Source organism: Eubalaena glacialis, chromosome 9, assembly GCF_028564815.1.
Source record: "Eubalaena glacialis isolate mEubGla1 chromosome 9, mEubGla1.1.hap2.+ XY, whole genome shotgun sequence".
In the NCBI taxonomy this organism is placed as follows: Eukaryota; Metazoa; Chordata; class Mammalia; order Artiodactyla; family Balaenidae; genus Eubalaena; species Eubalaena glacialis.
Window position 1 is genome coordinate 36,082,554 of NC_083724.1, and position 17,727 is coordinate 36,100,280.

General features: G+C 45.0%; 2 protein-coding genes across 5 annotated transcripts in view; one reads left to right on the forward strand and one right to left on the reverse strand.

The window, feature by feature from the left end:
* DCAF10 (DDB1 and CUL4 associated factor 10) overlaps window positions 1-4,779 on the reverse strand; it is a 43,354-nt gene extending 38,575 nt beyond the window's left edge. For all 3 annotated transcript variants that reach the window (XM_061200219.1, XM_061200218.1, XM_061200217.1), the window contains exon 1: window positions 4,189-4,779. In XM_061200219.1, coding sequence (XP_061056202.1) covers window positions 4,189-4,739 — 551 coding nt within the window. In that variant the 5' untranslated portion in view covers window positions 4,740-4,779. The remainder of the gene's footprint in view (window positions 1-4,188) is intronic.
* Window positions 4,780-13,008: 8,229 nt separating this feature from the next.
* On the forward strand, window positions 13,009-17,711 carry EXOSC3 (exosome component 3). 2 transcript variants are annotated; one of them, XM_061201125.1, is made up of 4 exons: window positions 13,009-13,339; window positions 14,090-14,239; window positions 16,119-16,270; window positions 17,356-17,711. In XM_061201125.1, exons 1-4 carry the CDS (start codon window positions 13,016-13,018, stop codon window positions 17,555-17,557), a joined length of 828 nt encoding a protein of 275 aa, XP_061057108.1. In that variant the 5' UTR covers window positions 13,009-13,015; the 3' UTR covers window positions 17,558-17,711. The 2 variants fall into 2 exon arrangements, with proteins under 2 accessions (XP_061057108.1, XP_061057109.1); XM_061201126.1 differs by lacking the exon at window positions 14,090-14,239.
* Window positions 17,712-17,727: the final 16 nt, after the last annotated feature.

Here is a 17,727-nt window from a genome sequence, read left to right on the forward strand (position 1 = left end):
CACAATTTGTAAATATACATTAAGAAATTATTTAGTATGGTTATTAATGTCTAGTTGAACCAATAGATCCCAAGACCAATGAAAGCGGTGCCATTAGCTGGTTTGCTCACCACTGCCACCTCTGCCTCTGGAGCACAGCAAGTGCTCAACAAATATTGGGTTGGCCAAAAGGTTCGTTCAGCTTTTTCTGTAAAATGGCTCTAGTAGCCCTTAGGTGTCTTTAACTTCATTCAAAACAATTTTGTTAGATTGTATGTGACAGCTGTCACATCAGTGTGCATTTTTTAAAAACTTATCAAAATTGGTGAATTTTTGTGTAGCCATTTTATTATTGAAGATGGAAGAAAAAAGCAACATTTTTGGCATATTATGCTTTATTATTTCAAGAAAGGTAAAAACACAACTGAAATGCAAAAAAAGATTTGTGCAGTGTATGGAGAAGGCGCTGTGACTGATCAAACGTGTCAAAAATGGTTTGCAAAGTTTCATGCTGGAGACTTCTTGCTGGACGATGTTCCATGGTTGGGCAGATCAGTTGAAGTTGATAGCGATCAAATTGAGACATTAATTGAGAACAGTCAACGTTATACCCTGCGGGAGATAGCCGACATACTCAAAATATCCAAATCAAGCACTGAAAATCATTTACACCGGCTTGGTTATGTGAATCGCTTTGATGTTTGGGTTCCACATAAGTTAAGCAAAAAACACCTTCTTCACCGAATTTCTGCATGCGATTCTCTACTTAAACGTAATGAAAACGTTCCATTTTTAAAACAAATTGTGACGGGCAATGAAAAGTGGATACTGTACAATAATGTGGAACGGAAGAGATCGTGGGGCAAGTGAAATGAACCACCACCAACCACACCAAAGGCTGGTCTTCATCCGAAGAAGGTGATGCCATGTATATGGTGGGATTGGAATGGAGTCCTCTATTATGAGCTCCTTCCAAAAAAAACCAAACGATTAATTCCAACAAGTACTGCTCCCAGTTAGACCAACTGTAAGCATCACTCGACGAAAAGTGTCCAGAATTAGTCAACAGAAAATGCATAATCTTCCATCAGGATAACGCAAGACTGCATGTTTCTTTGATGACCAGGCAAAAACTGTTAACAGCTTGGCTGGGAAGTTCTGATTCATCCGCCGTTTTCACCAGATATTGCACCTTCAGATTTCCATTTATTTAGGTCTTTACAAAATTCTCTTAATGGAAAAAATTTCAATTCCCTGGAAGACTGTAAAAGGCACCTGGAACAGTTCTTTGCTCAAAAAGATAAAAAGTTTTGGGAAGATGGAATTATGAAGTTGCCTGAAAAATGGCAGAAGATAGTGGAACAAAAGGATGACTATGTTGTTCAATAAAGATCTTGGTGAAAACAGAAGGCACTTTTTGGCCAACCCAATATTTGGTGAACGAGGGAGGGAATGAATGAATGAATGAATGAACAGCTAAGCAAATGACTAAGAATCCAGAGGCCTTGATGGAGTAAGAGTTATATTATCTATGTCTGCTCATGGTGGAACCATGTGTAAATTTTTTCCTTTGATTGCTGTTGAACTTGTTCCTGTACTCACAAAACAAAGTTTAAAAAAATATATATCACTTTGAGCCTCCCGCTCCAGCTCCACAGCCCGGCCAGCTCCCTCCCTCCCTCCCCCCTCCGCACCCCCCCCACCCAAAGAGCAGCTGCAGGCAGCCGCTGCCTTTGGAGGCTGAGTCATCACTAGAGAGTGGGAAGGGCAGCAGCAGCAGCAGAGAATCCAAACCTCAAAGGTGGTATCACAAAGTACCTTTTCTCCAAGTTGGGGGCTCAGAGGGGCACCATCACGAGCGATGTTACCACTGTGAAAGAAGGTTGGGTTCAGAAGAGGGGAGAATATATAAAAAACTGGAGGCCAAGATACTTCCTTTTGAAGACAGATGGCTCATTCATAGGCTATAAAGAGAAACCCCAAGATGTGGATTTACCTTATCCCCTCAACAACTTTTCAGTAGCAAAATGCCAGTTAATGAAAACAGAACGACCAAAGCCAAACACATTTATTATCAGATGTCTCCAGTGGACCACTGTTAATAGAGAGAACATTTCATGTAGACACTCCAGAGGAAAGGGAAGAATGGACAGAAGCTATCCAGGCTGTAGCAGACAGACTCCAGAGGCAAGAAGAGGAGAAAATGAATTGTAGTCCAACTTCACAAATTGATAATATAGGAGAGGAAGAGATGGATGCTTCTACAACCCATCATAAAAGAAAGGCAGAAAAGAACATCTTACTCCCCTCCTCAGCACAACATTTATGTGTGTGGAAGAAGTATGTTAACAACTGACATTTGCAAAAACTGTTAGCCAATTATCTTATGATATGCTATTATATTGGTGTGGATGGTTTTTAATCAGGTGAATCTTAAACCTGTCATTGTTTAAAACCAAATAATTGAAACATCACTTTCAGTGTTTCAGCAATTAGCACTGAATGTTGAAAGGGCTTGTTAAGAAGTTGTGATTGCTGTGCCGTCATACTACTTTATAATTTGCATTTTTCCCTTATTGTTTTAATACTATTTTAGAAACTTGGAAATAAAGTGTTTTCCCTAATGATATGGTCCTTTTCTGTTTACCATTCTATGTTCTCCTGAAAGCAGAAGCTGAAATGGCTCTGGTGTACTTCATGCTTGGTGCCCCAGCCTCACTAATGTCAGCAGGAAAGCGAACAATCTTGGAAGTTAAAGCTTTTTATTTTAGTAGCTGCTTCTGAGCCAATGAGGGAAACAGATTTTTTCTTCCCTCAGTGCTCTAGAATAATAAGCGCCAATTTATATATTTATGAGAATTGTAAATTATGTTTTTCATTGCTACAGAAAATTGAAAAGCAACTCCTTATTGAAAAAGTGATATTTTAAGATTAACAGTACAAGTATTCAAAATAGATGAACATGCCATATTTAATGTTAGAATATGTTTGTTATAATAGATTTTAAATTAATCTTCAGGTAGGAAAATGCTAATTCTTAAGGTAATTATCCATGTAATTTGATATTAGTACAGTGATTAAGAACTCTTTGGAGTTAGACTGCCTGAGTTCAAATCCTCTTTTTCCTATGTGCTAACCATGTGAACTTGGTGAGCTTTACAGTTACAACTTAGATTTAGTTAATCATCCTTTCCTTACCTGTAATTTCTATTCTAATTAGAATAATATTCTATACTTGATCTTGGCCAATTTCTGAGAACCCTGTATGTCTTCCTTGAAGACTAATCCTCTATTTGTTAGTTGAGTTGTATCCCTCTTTTCTTTTGAGTCACCTTAACCACGCTCTGCCCTTGTTCCTCAGTTACTGCAAAGAGAAAAACACAATCTAGCTTTACCCACCTTCTCAGAGAGAAAAAAGCTTCTTTTGCTCATGTACGTGCACATGTACACAATTTGAAATTTGACTGCGCTCATAAATTTAACGTCATATCCTGATTATTCTCACCCTTTGAATAATAAACTACCTCGTTCAGTAAAAAAATATATATATACATACATATATCACTTTGAAAATTCTCCATAGCCCAAAGTAAACCGAGGCCAAACATGAAATTTTAGTCAGCCAGGAGAAAGGCTGGATACCCTTAACAGAAGAATGTAGTCTAGCCTGGAACTTCACAGATGTCCCACATCACAACATACCTCTCTGCAGTGTCTTAGTATCTTACTGGAGCAAAGGAACGACGGACCGCGCACTTGTCCCCTCAGGGCAAGTCAGCACAGGGAACAGGGAGTCTGCAGGCTCCGTACCCTTGACCAAGCTTAGGTGGGAAAAACACAGCCTAGTGTGACAGGGAAAGAACGGGCATTTATTCAAAGTATACTTATTGAGCATCTACGGTGTGCCAGCAAACCCTAGCTCTGGACTGGCTCTGACAGACCTGTCGGGGGGCTTTTGGCACTTCTCCTTCACAGAGCGCCGGTCCTGAAGGGGAGCAAACCAGTCCCGGGCTCGCCTACCTCCAAGGGCCGGACGGAGCCTGCAATAGCGACAGAGCGCTTCATAAAGAGCCAGGGGCACGAAGGCCGGCCGCCCCAAACGGACTCGCAAACCCCGGCCCGGGCCGAGCGAGCGGGCCCCGGGCAGCCGCCCACCGGCAGCCGCGCCACGCGGAGGCGGGTCCCCGCACTCCGATGGGCCGCGCTTACCCGTCAGGCGAGTACTCGAGGTTGAAGACGGCCCCATGGGTGCGGGTGCTGAGGTACACCGAGTCCGCGGGATGGATGGAACCATAGAGGTTAGTCATGGTGCGGAAATTGTCTCGCGCCGGATCCACGAACAGCCCGCGGCCCAGGCTGCGCTCTCTCAGCCACCCGAACAGCCGGGCGCCAGGGCCGCCCAGGCGGGCGCTGAGGCAGTGCCGGCCCCGGCTCCCGGCCCTGCAGTCAGGCCCGGGCTGCCGGCGCGGCGGGGAGGGCGGTGACTGCTCTCCCTGGGCGGAAGCGGCTGAGGACTCTAGAGCTCCGGCCGGCCGGAGCTCCCCCGCGCGCCCAGCCTGGGGCTGCGAAGGGGCGCAGGGGCGACGAGGGCTCCCGCAGGGCGACGGGGGAGGGGCTGCGTCAGCCCCCGGCTGTAGCGACGGGGGCGGAGAAGGGAGCGGCCTGGCAGCTCCCCCCTGTCTCGCATGGGGTGCCGGCTCCTCAGCCCCGGCTCCGGCCGCCCTGTCCCCTCCGGGGCTAGCGGGCCCGAAGGGAAACATGACCAACGCCCCGACCCCCGGCTCTTGGCTGCTGCCCCGCCCGCCGACACCTCAGCGCTCCCGCCCCAGCCGCCACTTCCGGCGTGCGGCGGCCTAACCCCACCGGCTGGGAAACCCGAGCCGCCTCTCGGCCATCATCCGCTGGGGACCAAGAAAGCGGGGACACCGCCCGACTGTGGGTACCGCGTCCCGGAGAGTTGGAGGTCTGGAGCGACTAGCTGCGTGGGCGCGCAACTGAGGATGCCCAGGGCCTGGGCTGCATGGAGTAACGTTAGCATCTGGGCACCGATTGCGACATTGTCAGTATGTGGTTGTCAGTGACCAGACTGTGTCCTTGGGGATGACAGGGCCTGACTAGTCAGTCCAAGAGGCTGGGTATGATTATGTACTGTTTACATAATCATCTCTACACTGAGACCAGCGAAGGTAAGAAATGACCATATTATGGGCTGCTCACGCATAGTAAGTAGCATGGTGTACTGCCTACACAGCCTGAGAATCTAGGGACTCGGGTTAACTTCTGCACTAAAAAGCCCTGGTTTGTACAGTGCCTGGAAAATGGGGCTTACTGGTGCGCTGGAGCTCTGCCCAACTCCCAGCTACCTGACCTACTAGGTCAAGACTTTATCAAGGCCAAAGCCTTCCTCTCTGCAGGAAGGAACATATATCCAGTCAGGAGTCACTGAGGGGAGCTGAAGACCTGAATCAATTCAACCTTACAAGCAATAGAGCCCACCGTCAGTCCTGCTTACCTCTGCCAAGCAGGGCATGGAGGGCATAACAGATGCAAGGCCCTTCACCACTGCTGTTGAAGATAAATACATAGGACTTGTTTGCAGAAAAAGATTAACGAACTGGTGTGCTTCTTGGGGAGGGAAGGAGAGTCTTCAATGAAGGGAACCCTGAGGTATAAGAAGAGGTAGGTATAAGAACTGACAACCCTTCTAGGCCTTGATCAAGACCTGAGTTATAGAAAGCTCCCATTTGGTGACTGTTTAGGATAGTCTGAAAGATCTCAGAAGTAAAGGAATGAGATTCAGAGAGGGCTGAACATTCAGCAGTTCCTCCCACCAGCTAAGTTAGTAGTTATTCAACTCTCCTGTCCATAAGCTGACTGAAAAATGGCAAGAAGCAAGTGTCCAGTGTTCAGAGAAGATCAAGGCAGCCATTACTCTGGAGATATTCCCCATGTTAGGGGTAGAGGTCTATTTTATAATTAACAAATAATGTCCCTTAGTGACCTACAACTTCTGGCTGCAACAAATACTTAATAAAGGCCCTCTACTTGATTCCCGAGTTATGGCCAATGGCTAAAATTATTTTGGTGTATAAAACCTTGACCATGATATATTCCCCAATGTTATTAACTTTCTCAATAAGTAAAATAAAACTCAATTTTTTCCTTTTTTTTTCTTTTTTATGCCCCTGCCTCCTCCCCTCAAAAGTCAATTTTAAAAGGTTACATATTCCAAGGTATTTAAGATATAGTTCCAATAGAAAAACACAAGCTCTGCAACAAGAGTTGTGCTGTCTCAAGATAACCAGGTTTCACCGTTCAGGCAATTCAAAATTAACTCACTATCGCCCTCAAACTGATTAGGAACTATTCCCTGGCAATTTAGAGAATCTAAAGAAGTCAAATGGAAACAAAAACATTTTGTAGGTTTGCATGTACCTCTATCAGTTAGATAATGAAAATGACTCCTGAAAAGTTAAGACAGCCACACACTTAAGGCAGTGGTGGTTGTAACATTCAGAACGAGTCGCTTAGTAATGTCAGGGTCGGTTTTTTCTTACACTTCTGCTTAAAATATGAGCACCCTCTTGTTCCAAATAATTTTTACTAAAACCTAAAATAAGGATAAACTACATAAGGACTAAAATTCTATTGAGATGACCATGATTTAAACAAAAATCACTGGAGGTTAATGGAGAAGGCACTAAAGATAGAACAACTTGGTGCCTGCTTCTATTTACCCACTGCCTTTCAGAGCCTTCATATACCACCATGTTAACACAGAATTGATTTCAAACCACAGTCTATATAGACCAATTTCTATGTAACACTATTTTTAAAAGCTAAAATATGTTCAACTTCAATTGCTGAAATTCACAGATATCAGTTCATCAGAAATGCCTAAAGCATCCTCTGAACTCCTTTGTCCCTGATGCTCCTTTCAGATCACAACAAAAGTAAAAAAGTAAAAGGTTTCCCCGAGGCCCAGATATCACATGTCCCTTAGGATCTATCTCATCAAGCAGGCAGGGAACAAATTTATTTACTTTCTTCCCTATCCATTGACTAAACATTTAAAAAAATTACTTCCCAACTGGTGTCTTATAATGCAATGTTCTGGAAATGTAAACACTGGCCTTTCTGTTCAGGCTTTTATACTTTGGGAGCAGCAGGTTCACTCCTGATGTCTTTGACGTTATTGGTTCTGCCCATCAAATAGAATTCTTTGTTGGGAACAAGATTGACAAAATGAGCAAGGCAGTTGGACATGGCATAAAAAGCTGAAATTGCAGCTATATCCCAGGCATCTTCTTGGTTGAAGCCATGCACCTCGAGCTTTTTGAAATGGTCATCTGTTATGTCATCAGCTCGGGAAATAGCAAGTGCAAATTTCAGCATTGCCTTTTCCCGGGCAGGGAGGTCAGACTTTCTCCAGTTCACACAGACCTGCAAGAAAACACACAGTTAGAAGCAGAATCTCTGTCCATCACAATACAGCCAATAAAACACAAGGCCTAACAAAATAAGCATTAATGAAAACACCCAAGATTAGAGTAAAGAGGCAAAGTCAGGCCAAAATAAACTTTCCAGACAGGTAAGTATCTTGGTCAAGTTTAATATAATGCAAACCTGGAACTCTAGCTCTGCCGGGAAATCTTCTTTGCTCACTCCAACTACTTCTTTCTCCTCTAAACACCCATTGCATCAAAAACCTCAGAAACGAGACTCAGAGACTCTTAATACATAAGGACCCCCAAATAACAACCTTTTTGTATGAGAAAAGTGAAGCTTAGATAATTATCCCTTTGTCCCCACTTAATCCTAAACAAGACACAATATTTGCAAAATTAATAGCTGATACTTAAGCAATGAATGTGTGCTAAGCATGTACTCAATGCTTCATATTCACTATCTCATGTAATTCTTATAAAAATCCTAGGAAGCAATGCTTTTTATCACTCCCCATTTTATTGGCAAAGAAACTGAAGCTCAGAGAGGTCACACACTTCCCCAAGGTCACACAGCTAGAGGTGACAGAGCTGGGATATGAGTCCAAGTGTATTTGATTCCAGTGACTATACTAATAATCATTACCCTTGCTGAAGCAAAATACTGGAAACCATTAACCACCTAAAAATAGGAAGAATAGTTCAGCAAACCATGGTGTGACAGTATATCCTATGGTCATTAGGGAGACAATGCTTGAGAGATTGATCCTGGATGAGCAAAGGTCTGGCGAGTAGGCAGGAGGATCTCAGCAGGGAAAAGGGGATGATGCACCTATCTCGTTTAGCTTCTGGCTGGCAACAGAGGCCCTCAGGGAACAATTTTCAAGGTCTCCACTCAGGTGGGGTCAGGAGGGAAGGCTGGAGGATAGGAAGACTGAAACTGAAAGTGAAATTAAGAAAACACTCCCATTTACCATTGCAACAAAAATAATAAAAAATCTAGGAATAAACCTACCTAAGGAGACAAAAGACCTGTATGCAGAAAATTATAAGACACTGATGAAAGAAATTAAAGATGATACAAATAGATGGAGAGATATACCATGTTTTTGGATTGGAAGAATCAACATTGTGAAAATGACTCTACTATCCAAAGCAATCTACAGATTCAATGCAATCCCTATTAAACTACCACTGGCATTTTTCACAGAACTAGAACAAAAAATTTCACAATTTGTATGGAAACACAAAAGACCCCGAATAGCCAAAGCAATCTTGAGAACGACAAACGGAGCTGGAGGAATCAGGCTCCCTGACTTCAGACTATACTACAAAGCTACAGTAATCAAGACAGTATGGTACTGGCACAAAAATAGAAATATAGATCAATGGAACAGGATAGAAAGCCCAGAGATAAACCCACGCACATATGGTCACCTTATCTTTGATAAAGGAGGCAAGAATATACAGTGGAGAAAAGACAGCCTCTTCAATAAGTGCTGGGAAAACTGGATAGGTACATGTAAAAGTATGAAATTAGGACACTCCCTAACACCATACACAAAGATAAACTCAAAATGGATTAAAGACCTAAATGTAAGGCCAGACACTATCAAACTCTTAGAGGAAAACATAGGCAGAACACTCTATGACATAAATCACAGCAAGATCCTTTTTGACCCACCTCCTAGAGAAATGGAAATAAAAACAAAAATAAACAAATGGGACCTAATGAAACGTAAAAGCTTTTGCACAGCAAAGGAAACCATAAACAAGACCAAAAGACAACCCTCAGAATGGGAGAAAATATTTGCAAATGAAGCAACTGACAAAGGATTACTCTCCAAAATTTACAAGCAGCTCATGCAGCTCAATATCAAAAAAACAAACAACCCAATCCAAAAATGGGCAGAAGACCTAAATAGACATTTCTCCAAAGAAGATACACAGATTGCCAACAAACACATGAAAGAATGCTCAACATCATTAATCATTAGAGAAATGCAAATCAAAACTACAATGAGATATCATCTCACACCGGTCAGAATGGCTATCATCAAAAAATCTACAAACAATAAATGCTGGAGAGGGTGTGGAGAAAAGGGAACCCTCTTGCACTGTTGGTGGGAATGGAAATTGATACAGCCACTATGGAGGACAGTATGGAGGTTTCTTAAAAAACTAAAAATAGAACTACCATACGACCCAGCAATCCCACTACTGGGCATATACTCTGAGAAAACCATAATTCAAAGAGTCATGTACCAAAATGTTCATTGCAGCTCTATTTACAATAGCCAGGACATGGAAGCAACCTAAGTGTCCATCAACAGATGAATGGATAAAGAAGATGTGGCACATATATACAATGGAATATTACTCAGCCATAAAAAGAAACGAAATTGAGTTATTTGTAGTGAGGTGGATGGACCTACCGTCTGTCATACAGAGTGGAGTAAGTCAGAAAGAGAAAAACAAATACCGTATGCTAACACATATATATGGAATCTAAGGGGAATAAAAAGGTCATGAAGAACCTAGGGGCAAGACGGGAATAAAGACACAGAGCTACCAGAGAATGGACTTGAGGATATGGGGAGGGGGAAGGGTAAGCTGTGACAAAGTGAGAGAGTGGCATGGACATATATACACTACCAAACGTAAAATAGATAGCTAGTGGGAAGCAGCCGCATAGCACAGGGAGATCAGCTCAGTGCTTTGTGACCACCTAGAGGGGTGGGATAGGGAGGGTGGGATAGGGAGGGTGGGAGGGAGGGAGATGCAAGAGGGAAGAGATATGGGAACATATGTATATATATAACTGATTCACTTTGTTATAAAGCAGAAACTAACACACCATTGTAAAGCAATTATACTCCAATAAAGATGTTAAAAAAAAAGAAGCCACCACAATGAGAAGCCCGCTCACCGCAACTAGAGAAAGCCTGGGCGCAGCAACGAAGACCCAATGCAGCCAAAAATAAATAGATAAATAAATAAATTTACAAAAAGAAAATCAGCATGCAGTTCATTTGTAATTTTTAGAATCCAGTGAACTGAAAAAATTTAAAGATTCATTCAAATACTACTTCCTTCAGGACCCCTATCTTGACTCCTACCTTCCTCCCACATAGAGGCAAACATTTCATCCTTTGTATTCTCAGGGCTGACACCCTAATCAGGTTGTTACAGACACCATAACACTTGGTACTTTCACGTTGTGACAGGGAACTCCCCCAGGGCATGGATGGTGATTCAGCTGAATTTCTGGCTCAGAGCAAAAGCTCAATTATTCTTGTTGATAGAAAGTTACAGACTTCACCGGTCAACAAAGAAAAGGAACCAAGAGATACTACTTTTCCAACTTCTCAAGTAGCACAGATTTCTAAAGAGGAAGTTTTGGGAAAGAGTCCAGAAGGCCGTGGTCCGGCCCAACCTCTCCGAAGGGCAATTCGGTCATTTCCCCGAGGGAAATACTGAGAAATGGTAAGGTGTATCCCAGAGGCAGTCAAGGGCAGCACCGCCCCTGCTGCACTGGCTCCAGGCCGTCAAGCCCCCCAAACAAGAAGCGGTCCTAATCCACCCGGGCGGATCTGCTGGGAAGACCCCACGCTCTGGCCGAAAGCAAGGCGCGGCCTCGACGCTGGAAGGCGCGCCGCCGACTGCACTGGCCTGGGCCTCATCTGCATTCCCCAGTCGCAGCGGCCACTTTCACACCAAGAAAAGGCTGCACACGCCGTTCCGAAACACGAACTTCGCAACCGCGGCGCAATCGGACCCCAACACCGCACCGGCGCGCTGCCTTAGTCCGGGTCCGCGGCTCGGAGCCGGTCTCCGCACACTTGCTTGCGGTCTTGGCTTCCAGCCACTTGCACGTGGACGGACCTCTGCATCCCCGGGCCTGCCCGCCACCCTGGCCTCGGCCATGTGCGCTCACTCACCATCGGCTGCACGACGCCAAGGCGGCAAAGCACTGACACGGCGGCACGCGGCGTGAAGGCCAGGTGGCCTTCCCAAGTGCCCAGCACTCTGGGCCCGCCGCGTAGGGCACCGCCTGCGAGATGCTTTCAACCCAACCCCTCCAGGCCTGAGCTTCAGGGCTCAGGTGACTACTCTTCTCCAGGCCTCTGATTTCATCTGTGGACTTGGGAATGAGCCAGACGGATGCACATGCCGCCCACACAGAAGTGCCCTTGATAGGCCTCCTCAGCCAGGTTTGGGCCGAGTCAGAGACAGAGACTCCTCTATTGACGTGGGTGTGCCTGAGGGACAATCCAGGGACCATTTCCTGACCTCTCACTCTGGCCCAGACCCGATGTCATTGAGTACCATACAGGCATGACCTTGGGTCAGCCGCGATCAAGGTAGTCTTGGTCACCGAATACCTGCTGGATCCAGACCCTCTGGAACTGGGTTGGAGTGGGGAGGAGAGAAAAGAATCTATGCCATCCCTTCTGCAAAGGTAACCGACCAAGAACAGCTCCTGCGATAATCTGACTGCAGAACAACAAAAGTTACACTTCAGTTGGCCCAGCAGCATCTTACAGAATTTCGAGGGTATGTTAGAGATCGTCTGTCTTAAACATCCTAAAAATCTAAAAATTAAGGTTGGAAGCAGATACCTCAGAGATGGGCAGAAGAAATGGAGGACAGCTAAAAGCCATCGGTCTGAGCCAAGCCCTTCCAGTCCCCCGGAGCTCCGACTCCTACTGGATTATCTGACCGAGTGCTAATTGGAGGTGCCAGTTGACAGATGAAACTGATTTCAAGTGAGAACCCTGAAACTCAGAAGGGCAGACCTGACGTGCTATTGATTTGCAATTCAGCTGCTTCTCACATAGGCAACTAAAGCGTGCTCCAGGGACAGCAGCAGCAAGGATTTAACTGCAGTTACTGATTTTCCCAGGCCATGTAGGGGTAGCTCAATTATGTGGAAATATGCATGTGATATGTATATATTTGCGGGGGGGGGGGAAGCCTAGGGAGAAACGCACACCAAAATGTTAACATTCATTCATTCACCAGGTATTATCTATTTCGTGCCAGAACCTACGCTACCAAGAATGAGAACTAGCTGACAGCCTAGCAAGGGAGACAAACGGGGCGGCAAGACTAACACGTTTCATTTTCTTTTGATTCTTCTCTGTGTCTTCCACAATGTGGATAGATACAAGTTTCCCACTGAAAAAGAAAATACTTTTCCTGGCAAAAGGTCAGCAGACCTTCTGAGGCCGGAGTCAGAAGAGAGAGCCAACTCCTGAAGGCCCTCTGCTACCTTCTCAAGGTTCCCACGGAAAGAAAAGTGGCGGCGTCTTGTATCCCACTGTGCGATCCGAGACACCGGAAGTGGGGGCTCCGCGACTGACTCAAGCTGCGCGTTTCTCCTGCGGACCTGCGGACAGACTGCAGGACAGGCGGCCGGTTAGAGACACAATTATGGCCACCTTGAGAGAACCCGCCGGCCCAGAACTATCCGGCTTCACAAACAGGTTCAAGTCCCACAGGCCTGTGCTGCCGGAAACGGAAAGCCTGGGGCGGGCTGGCGATTGGACGCGGAGCCGGAAACCGGAAACTGTGTGGGGACGCCTGCTATGGCTGAGGCGGGGGCTGTTGTTGCGGAATCCCTGGCGGGCTACAGGGCTCGGGCGGCGCGTGCGGTGCTAGAGCAGGTGGTGCTCCCGGGTGAGGAGCTGCTACTGCCTGAACAGGAGGACGGAGAAGGCCCAGGAGGTGCAGGGGAGCGACCGCTGCGCCTGAACGCCGGGGCGCGCTCCCGGGGGCGCGTGGTGTGCGGCCCGGGCTTGCGGCGCTGCGGCGACCGGCTGCTGGTCACCAAGTGCGGCCGCCTCCGTCACAAGGAGCCCGGCAGTGGCAGCGGCGGTGGCGTTTACTGGGTGGACTCGCAGCAGAAGCGGGTGAGCTGGGACTGCGGAGGGGTTGTACGGCTGGGAGAGGGCTGGGAATACTCTTTGGATGAAGCACGGAAGGGGCCCTGGAGCCCTCCTCTGTTAAAGGCTAGCCAAGAGCCACCGTAGTCCTGTGCTTACCTCTGCATCTCCTTTAGAGGGACCGTGAACAGCTGGAACGTGGCCCGAGAGGGGCGACCAGGAGAGAAAGGAGTCTGGGAATCTTGGCATGTAAGGGGATGAGGGCTGTGAGACATGGTTATTGTCTTCAAAACCCCATAGGCCAGGGAGCAGCAGACTTGTCTTTCGGGGTCCCAAAGAGCCAGGCTTAATGAATAGATGTCACAGGGAGCTCAATTTCTCTTAGAATAAATAAGAACTTTCACATAGGAAAAAATTGTCTGACAATGGAATGGCCTTCCTTGGTTGTAAAGACCCCCCTGTGTCACTGGACTCATATGCAAACAGAAGCTAGGGAGTTTCTGATAAGAATACAGAAGAGGTAGGGGATAGTGACTTAAATGAACAGACTGTTAGAAGCTGGAAACCCGAGAGTTTATCATGTGATTGTTTTCCTTTTACTGAAAGTGACATAATCAAGTTTGTTTTAAGATTTTTATTGATTTGTGAACATGGATTTCAAAATATTTTCTAAATATTTACAATGACAAACATAAAGTAACCACTAAGGACTTGCTGAAGATGTCTTAAAAATGATTGTCATTTGTGGTTGTGCTCTCATTCTGTTTCCTTTTGTAGTATGTCCCAGTGAAAGGAGACCATGTGATTGGCATAGTGACAGCTAAGTCTGGAGATATATTCAAAGTGGATGTTGGAGGGAGTGAGCCAGCTTCTTTGTCTTACTTGGCATTTGAAGGTGCAACTAAAAGAAACAGACCAAATGTGCAGGTAATGACAGGACCTTTGGTTTCAAAAGTAAGAGAAATATCCGTTCCCTAAACACTCAAATATCCAGAAGGCTACCGGAATGATCCTGTTTCCCTAGTTGTATAGGATGATCTCGGGGGATCTGTGTAATCACTCCAGGCTTCAAGAGTTCCTTCAGATGCTCCAGCTCTGGGACCGGAACCACATACTTATTTTACATTTGCTATGTTGTTGGATGTTTTCATCTCTACTGAGTTGGAAGGTTATATGTGCTCTCTCTTTTTTTTGTTATGTCCATATACATCAGACAAGGAAGTAAGCCATAGGCTCAGAGAGGAAGAAGAGTGGTGGAAATTGCCATATCAGCCATCCATCTATCTTGGATGTGGGTCCCAGGACTGGCATTTCACAGCTTCAGTCACATCACTGTTTCCCAACAATCCCTTTTTGCAGCTGACAGAGGAGCAGTCTTGTTACCTCAAGTTTTCAGTTTGGGCTTTTCAGGTAGCATGGCCATACTCTTCCTGTCCATCCAAGCAAGCCAGAAATTTGGTGGTTTCTTTGCCCTTTCTCACTCACCTCTCTTGTGTCTTTAGTTGCTTTATCTTACTGATCCTTTTTTGAGCCTCTCTGATCTTCCACATCCACCCCTTTATTTCCACTTTGCAAGTTCAGGCCTTAGCTATCCCTTGATTGGATTTAGTCACTGACCTCCTTAGTAAAGCCTGCCTGTACACTTTTTCCCCTCCCTTTAAGAGCTGACAGCCTCACACACCCCTTTCTCAAAAAAAAAAAAAGTTCTTCAAAGCCTACATGTTTCCTTGGCATTATGCTCCAGAGGTCTTCCCTCATCCGTAATTATATCCTCCATGTGGCACTGCCTGAACCACACCAAACTATTTAAGAGCACTACTGAATTCATAATTTCCTGCCCTTGTACCTTTGCTCGTGCTGTTCCCTCTGCTTGGATTACTCTTTCCCCTTAGCCTGTGGAATACATGCTTGTCTTTCAAGACCCAGGCTGAGCACCACCACCTCCATAAAAACATCCCTAATTTTCAGTCACTTTTCTTATTTACTAGATTCAGCCTTGAATGAAGTTTGTTTATATGTACATCCCTACTGCCCTCCGAAACCAAATGCTTCTAAAGGCAGAGAATGTTTTGTTCCTCTAGTTCCTTGAGGAACTAACAATACTAGGTACTTAACAGAACAAGTTTACTCTCCCATTTCCTTAGTTTTGTCATTTTGAAGTTCAACTCTTTGAGGTTTTTAAAGTAAAATTTTTTTTTAATTTATTTATATTTATTTTTGGCTATGTTGGGTCTTCGTTGCTGCACGCGGGCTTTCTCTAGTTGCAGCGAGCGGGGGCTACTCTTCATTGCGCTTTGCGGGCTTCTCATTGCGGTGGCTTCTCTTGTTGCGGAGCACGGGCTCTAGGCACGTGGGCTTCAACAGTTGTGGCGCAGGGGCTCTAGAGCGCAGGCTCAGTAGTTGTGGCTTGTAGGCTCTAGAGCGTAGGCTCAGTAGTTGTAGCACATGGGCTTAGTTGCTCCGCGGCATGTGGGATCTTCCTGGCCCAGGGCTCGAACCCATGTCCCCTGCATTGGCAGGAAGATTCTTAACCACTGTGCCACCAGGTAAGTCCTATTCTCTGGCTTTGAGATGGCTCCCAGTCTGGGGATTTTTCTGGTGGGGGAAGGGTGGGGGTACATGTGTTAATTTTGCCTTCTTTTAAGGCACAACTCCAGAGTGACTGTGAGAATCCTGGAGCGTAGTCAGTCATTTAGCCACAGAACTGCAGGTGGCTGGCATTGCTGCCTATGGAAAAGAACCAACAGCAGCACCTATAGCATGGTTTGCTGAGAGGAAATGAACTGTTTTTTAATTATCATTGTAGGTTGGAGATCTCATCTATGGCCAGTTTGTGGTTGCTAATAAAGATATGGAACCAGAGATGGTCTGTATTGACAGCTGTGGACGAGCCAGTGGAATGGGTGTGATTGGACAGGATGGTCTGCTTTTTAAAGTGACTTTGGGCTTAATTAGAAGGTAAGTCCTGATGCCTTCTGGCTTGCCTGTTGTCTTTTATATTATACCTTCTTAGAAAGCTGACTTATCTGTGGGATTTAGGTTCTTCATAACAATGGCTATAGCTCCTCAAAGTTAAAAATCAGTATCCATTTTAGCACAGTAGTAAACTCATGCATTTAGTCCCATCCTCTCAATGTGAATACATCAAATTCGGATGTATTTGGCATTATAGTTCTGTGTTGATATGGAGTCTGGATTTCTCTGCTGGAAGGTTGGTTGTTCCTTATAGCTGATATACTCAGACCAAATGTGAAAACTGGCCTTCCCCCACTTCTTAGCCACTTGTATACAGGTGCAATTTACTATTGTACAAAATCATCAAATTTCTCTTATAATGGAAGCCAAATGAAGCTAGGCTGACATGATCCTCAAGCTTATACAGACATTCACAGAAAGCTCCTGCTTTTCTGTCCTGGTAGATTTAATAGTTCCCAGAAGCAGATTCTCTTTGTTAAGTTTAGACCTTTACCTACCCAAAGCTATGCCCTATTAAAGGGCTTTACCCCTAGAGCCACTGAGGTTCAGAGCTATCTTGCATATCTCTTTGCTACTTATTCTGCAGATTTGCAGAATTAGTTCAAGACATTAAAGAAGTATGTTATTAACCAAGCAGCACCTTTGTGTTTTGAAAGAGTCAACACTCCTCTCCAAGTATTGAATTTAGTACCAAGGAATAACTTACATGGTCAGGAAAATAAGGTTAAAGTGTTCTCTTAGCACCATAGACAATAAAAAAGCTACAGTTTGAAAGTCTAGAATTAAGGTGTTTTGACAATGTGGAGGAAGAACTTTATACATTTTTTGTAAAGGTGACATAGGGAGTTTGATTTCTTTGTAGAGGATAGTCCACCGTTGTGACCTGCGGTAAGCTTCTTGGAAGAAAGAGGGCAGCAAATGTTGTCATGTGCCTTGTTCTTGGGATGATGTTGGTGGAGCTCTGAATAACTGTGGAGAACTGCTCAGAAAAGGAGACTTTTAAAGGAAAGTCAGGTCACACCCTGCCACTTAATATTAAGTTTCATTTTCTTTTTCTTCCTCACCAGGCTGCTAGCTCCAGACTGTGAAATCCTACAAGAAGTGGGAAAACTCTACCCACTGGAGATAGTATTTGGAATGAATGGAAGAATATGGGTTAAGGCAAAAACCATTCAGCAGACTTTGATTTTGGCAAACATTTTAGAAGCTTGTGAACACATGACAGCAGATCAAAGAAAACAAATCTTCTCCAGATTGGCAGAAAGTTGATCTATGTGGGCTTTTTTATGGGTCAGTTGAGCCAAGAGACGCTGGGTTTTCCTGGGGGGAATGTTTCTCAGGTGAACCTCTCCCCATTAAATCTTCAGAAGACAAGATGTCTTATTAATTAGAGTCCTAAATAAAATATTTTTATTAAAAGTAACTGGCTGCCACTCATG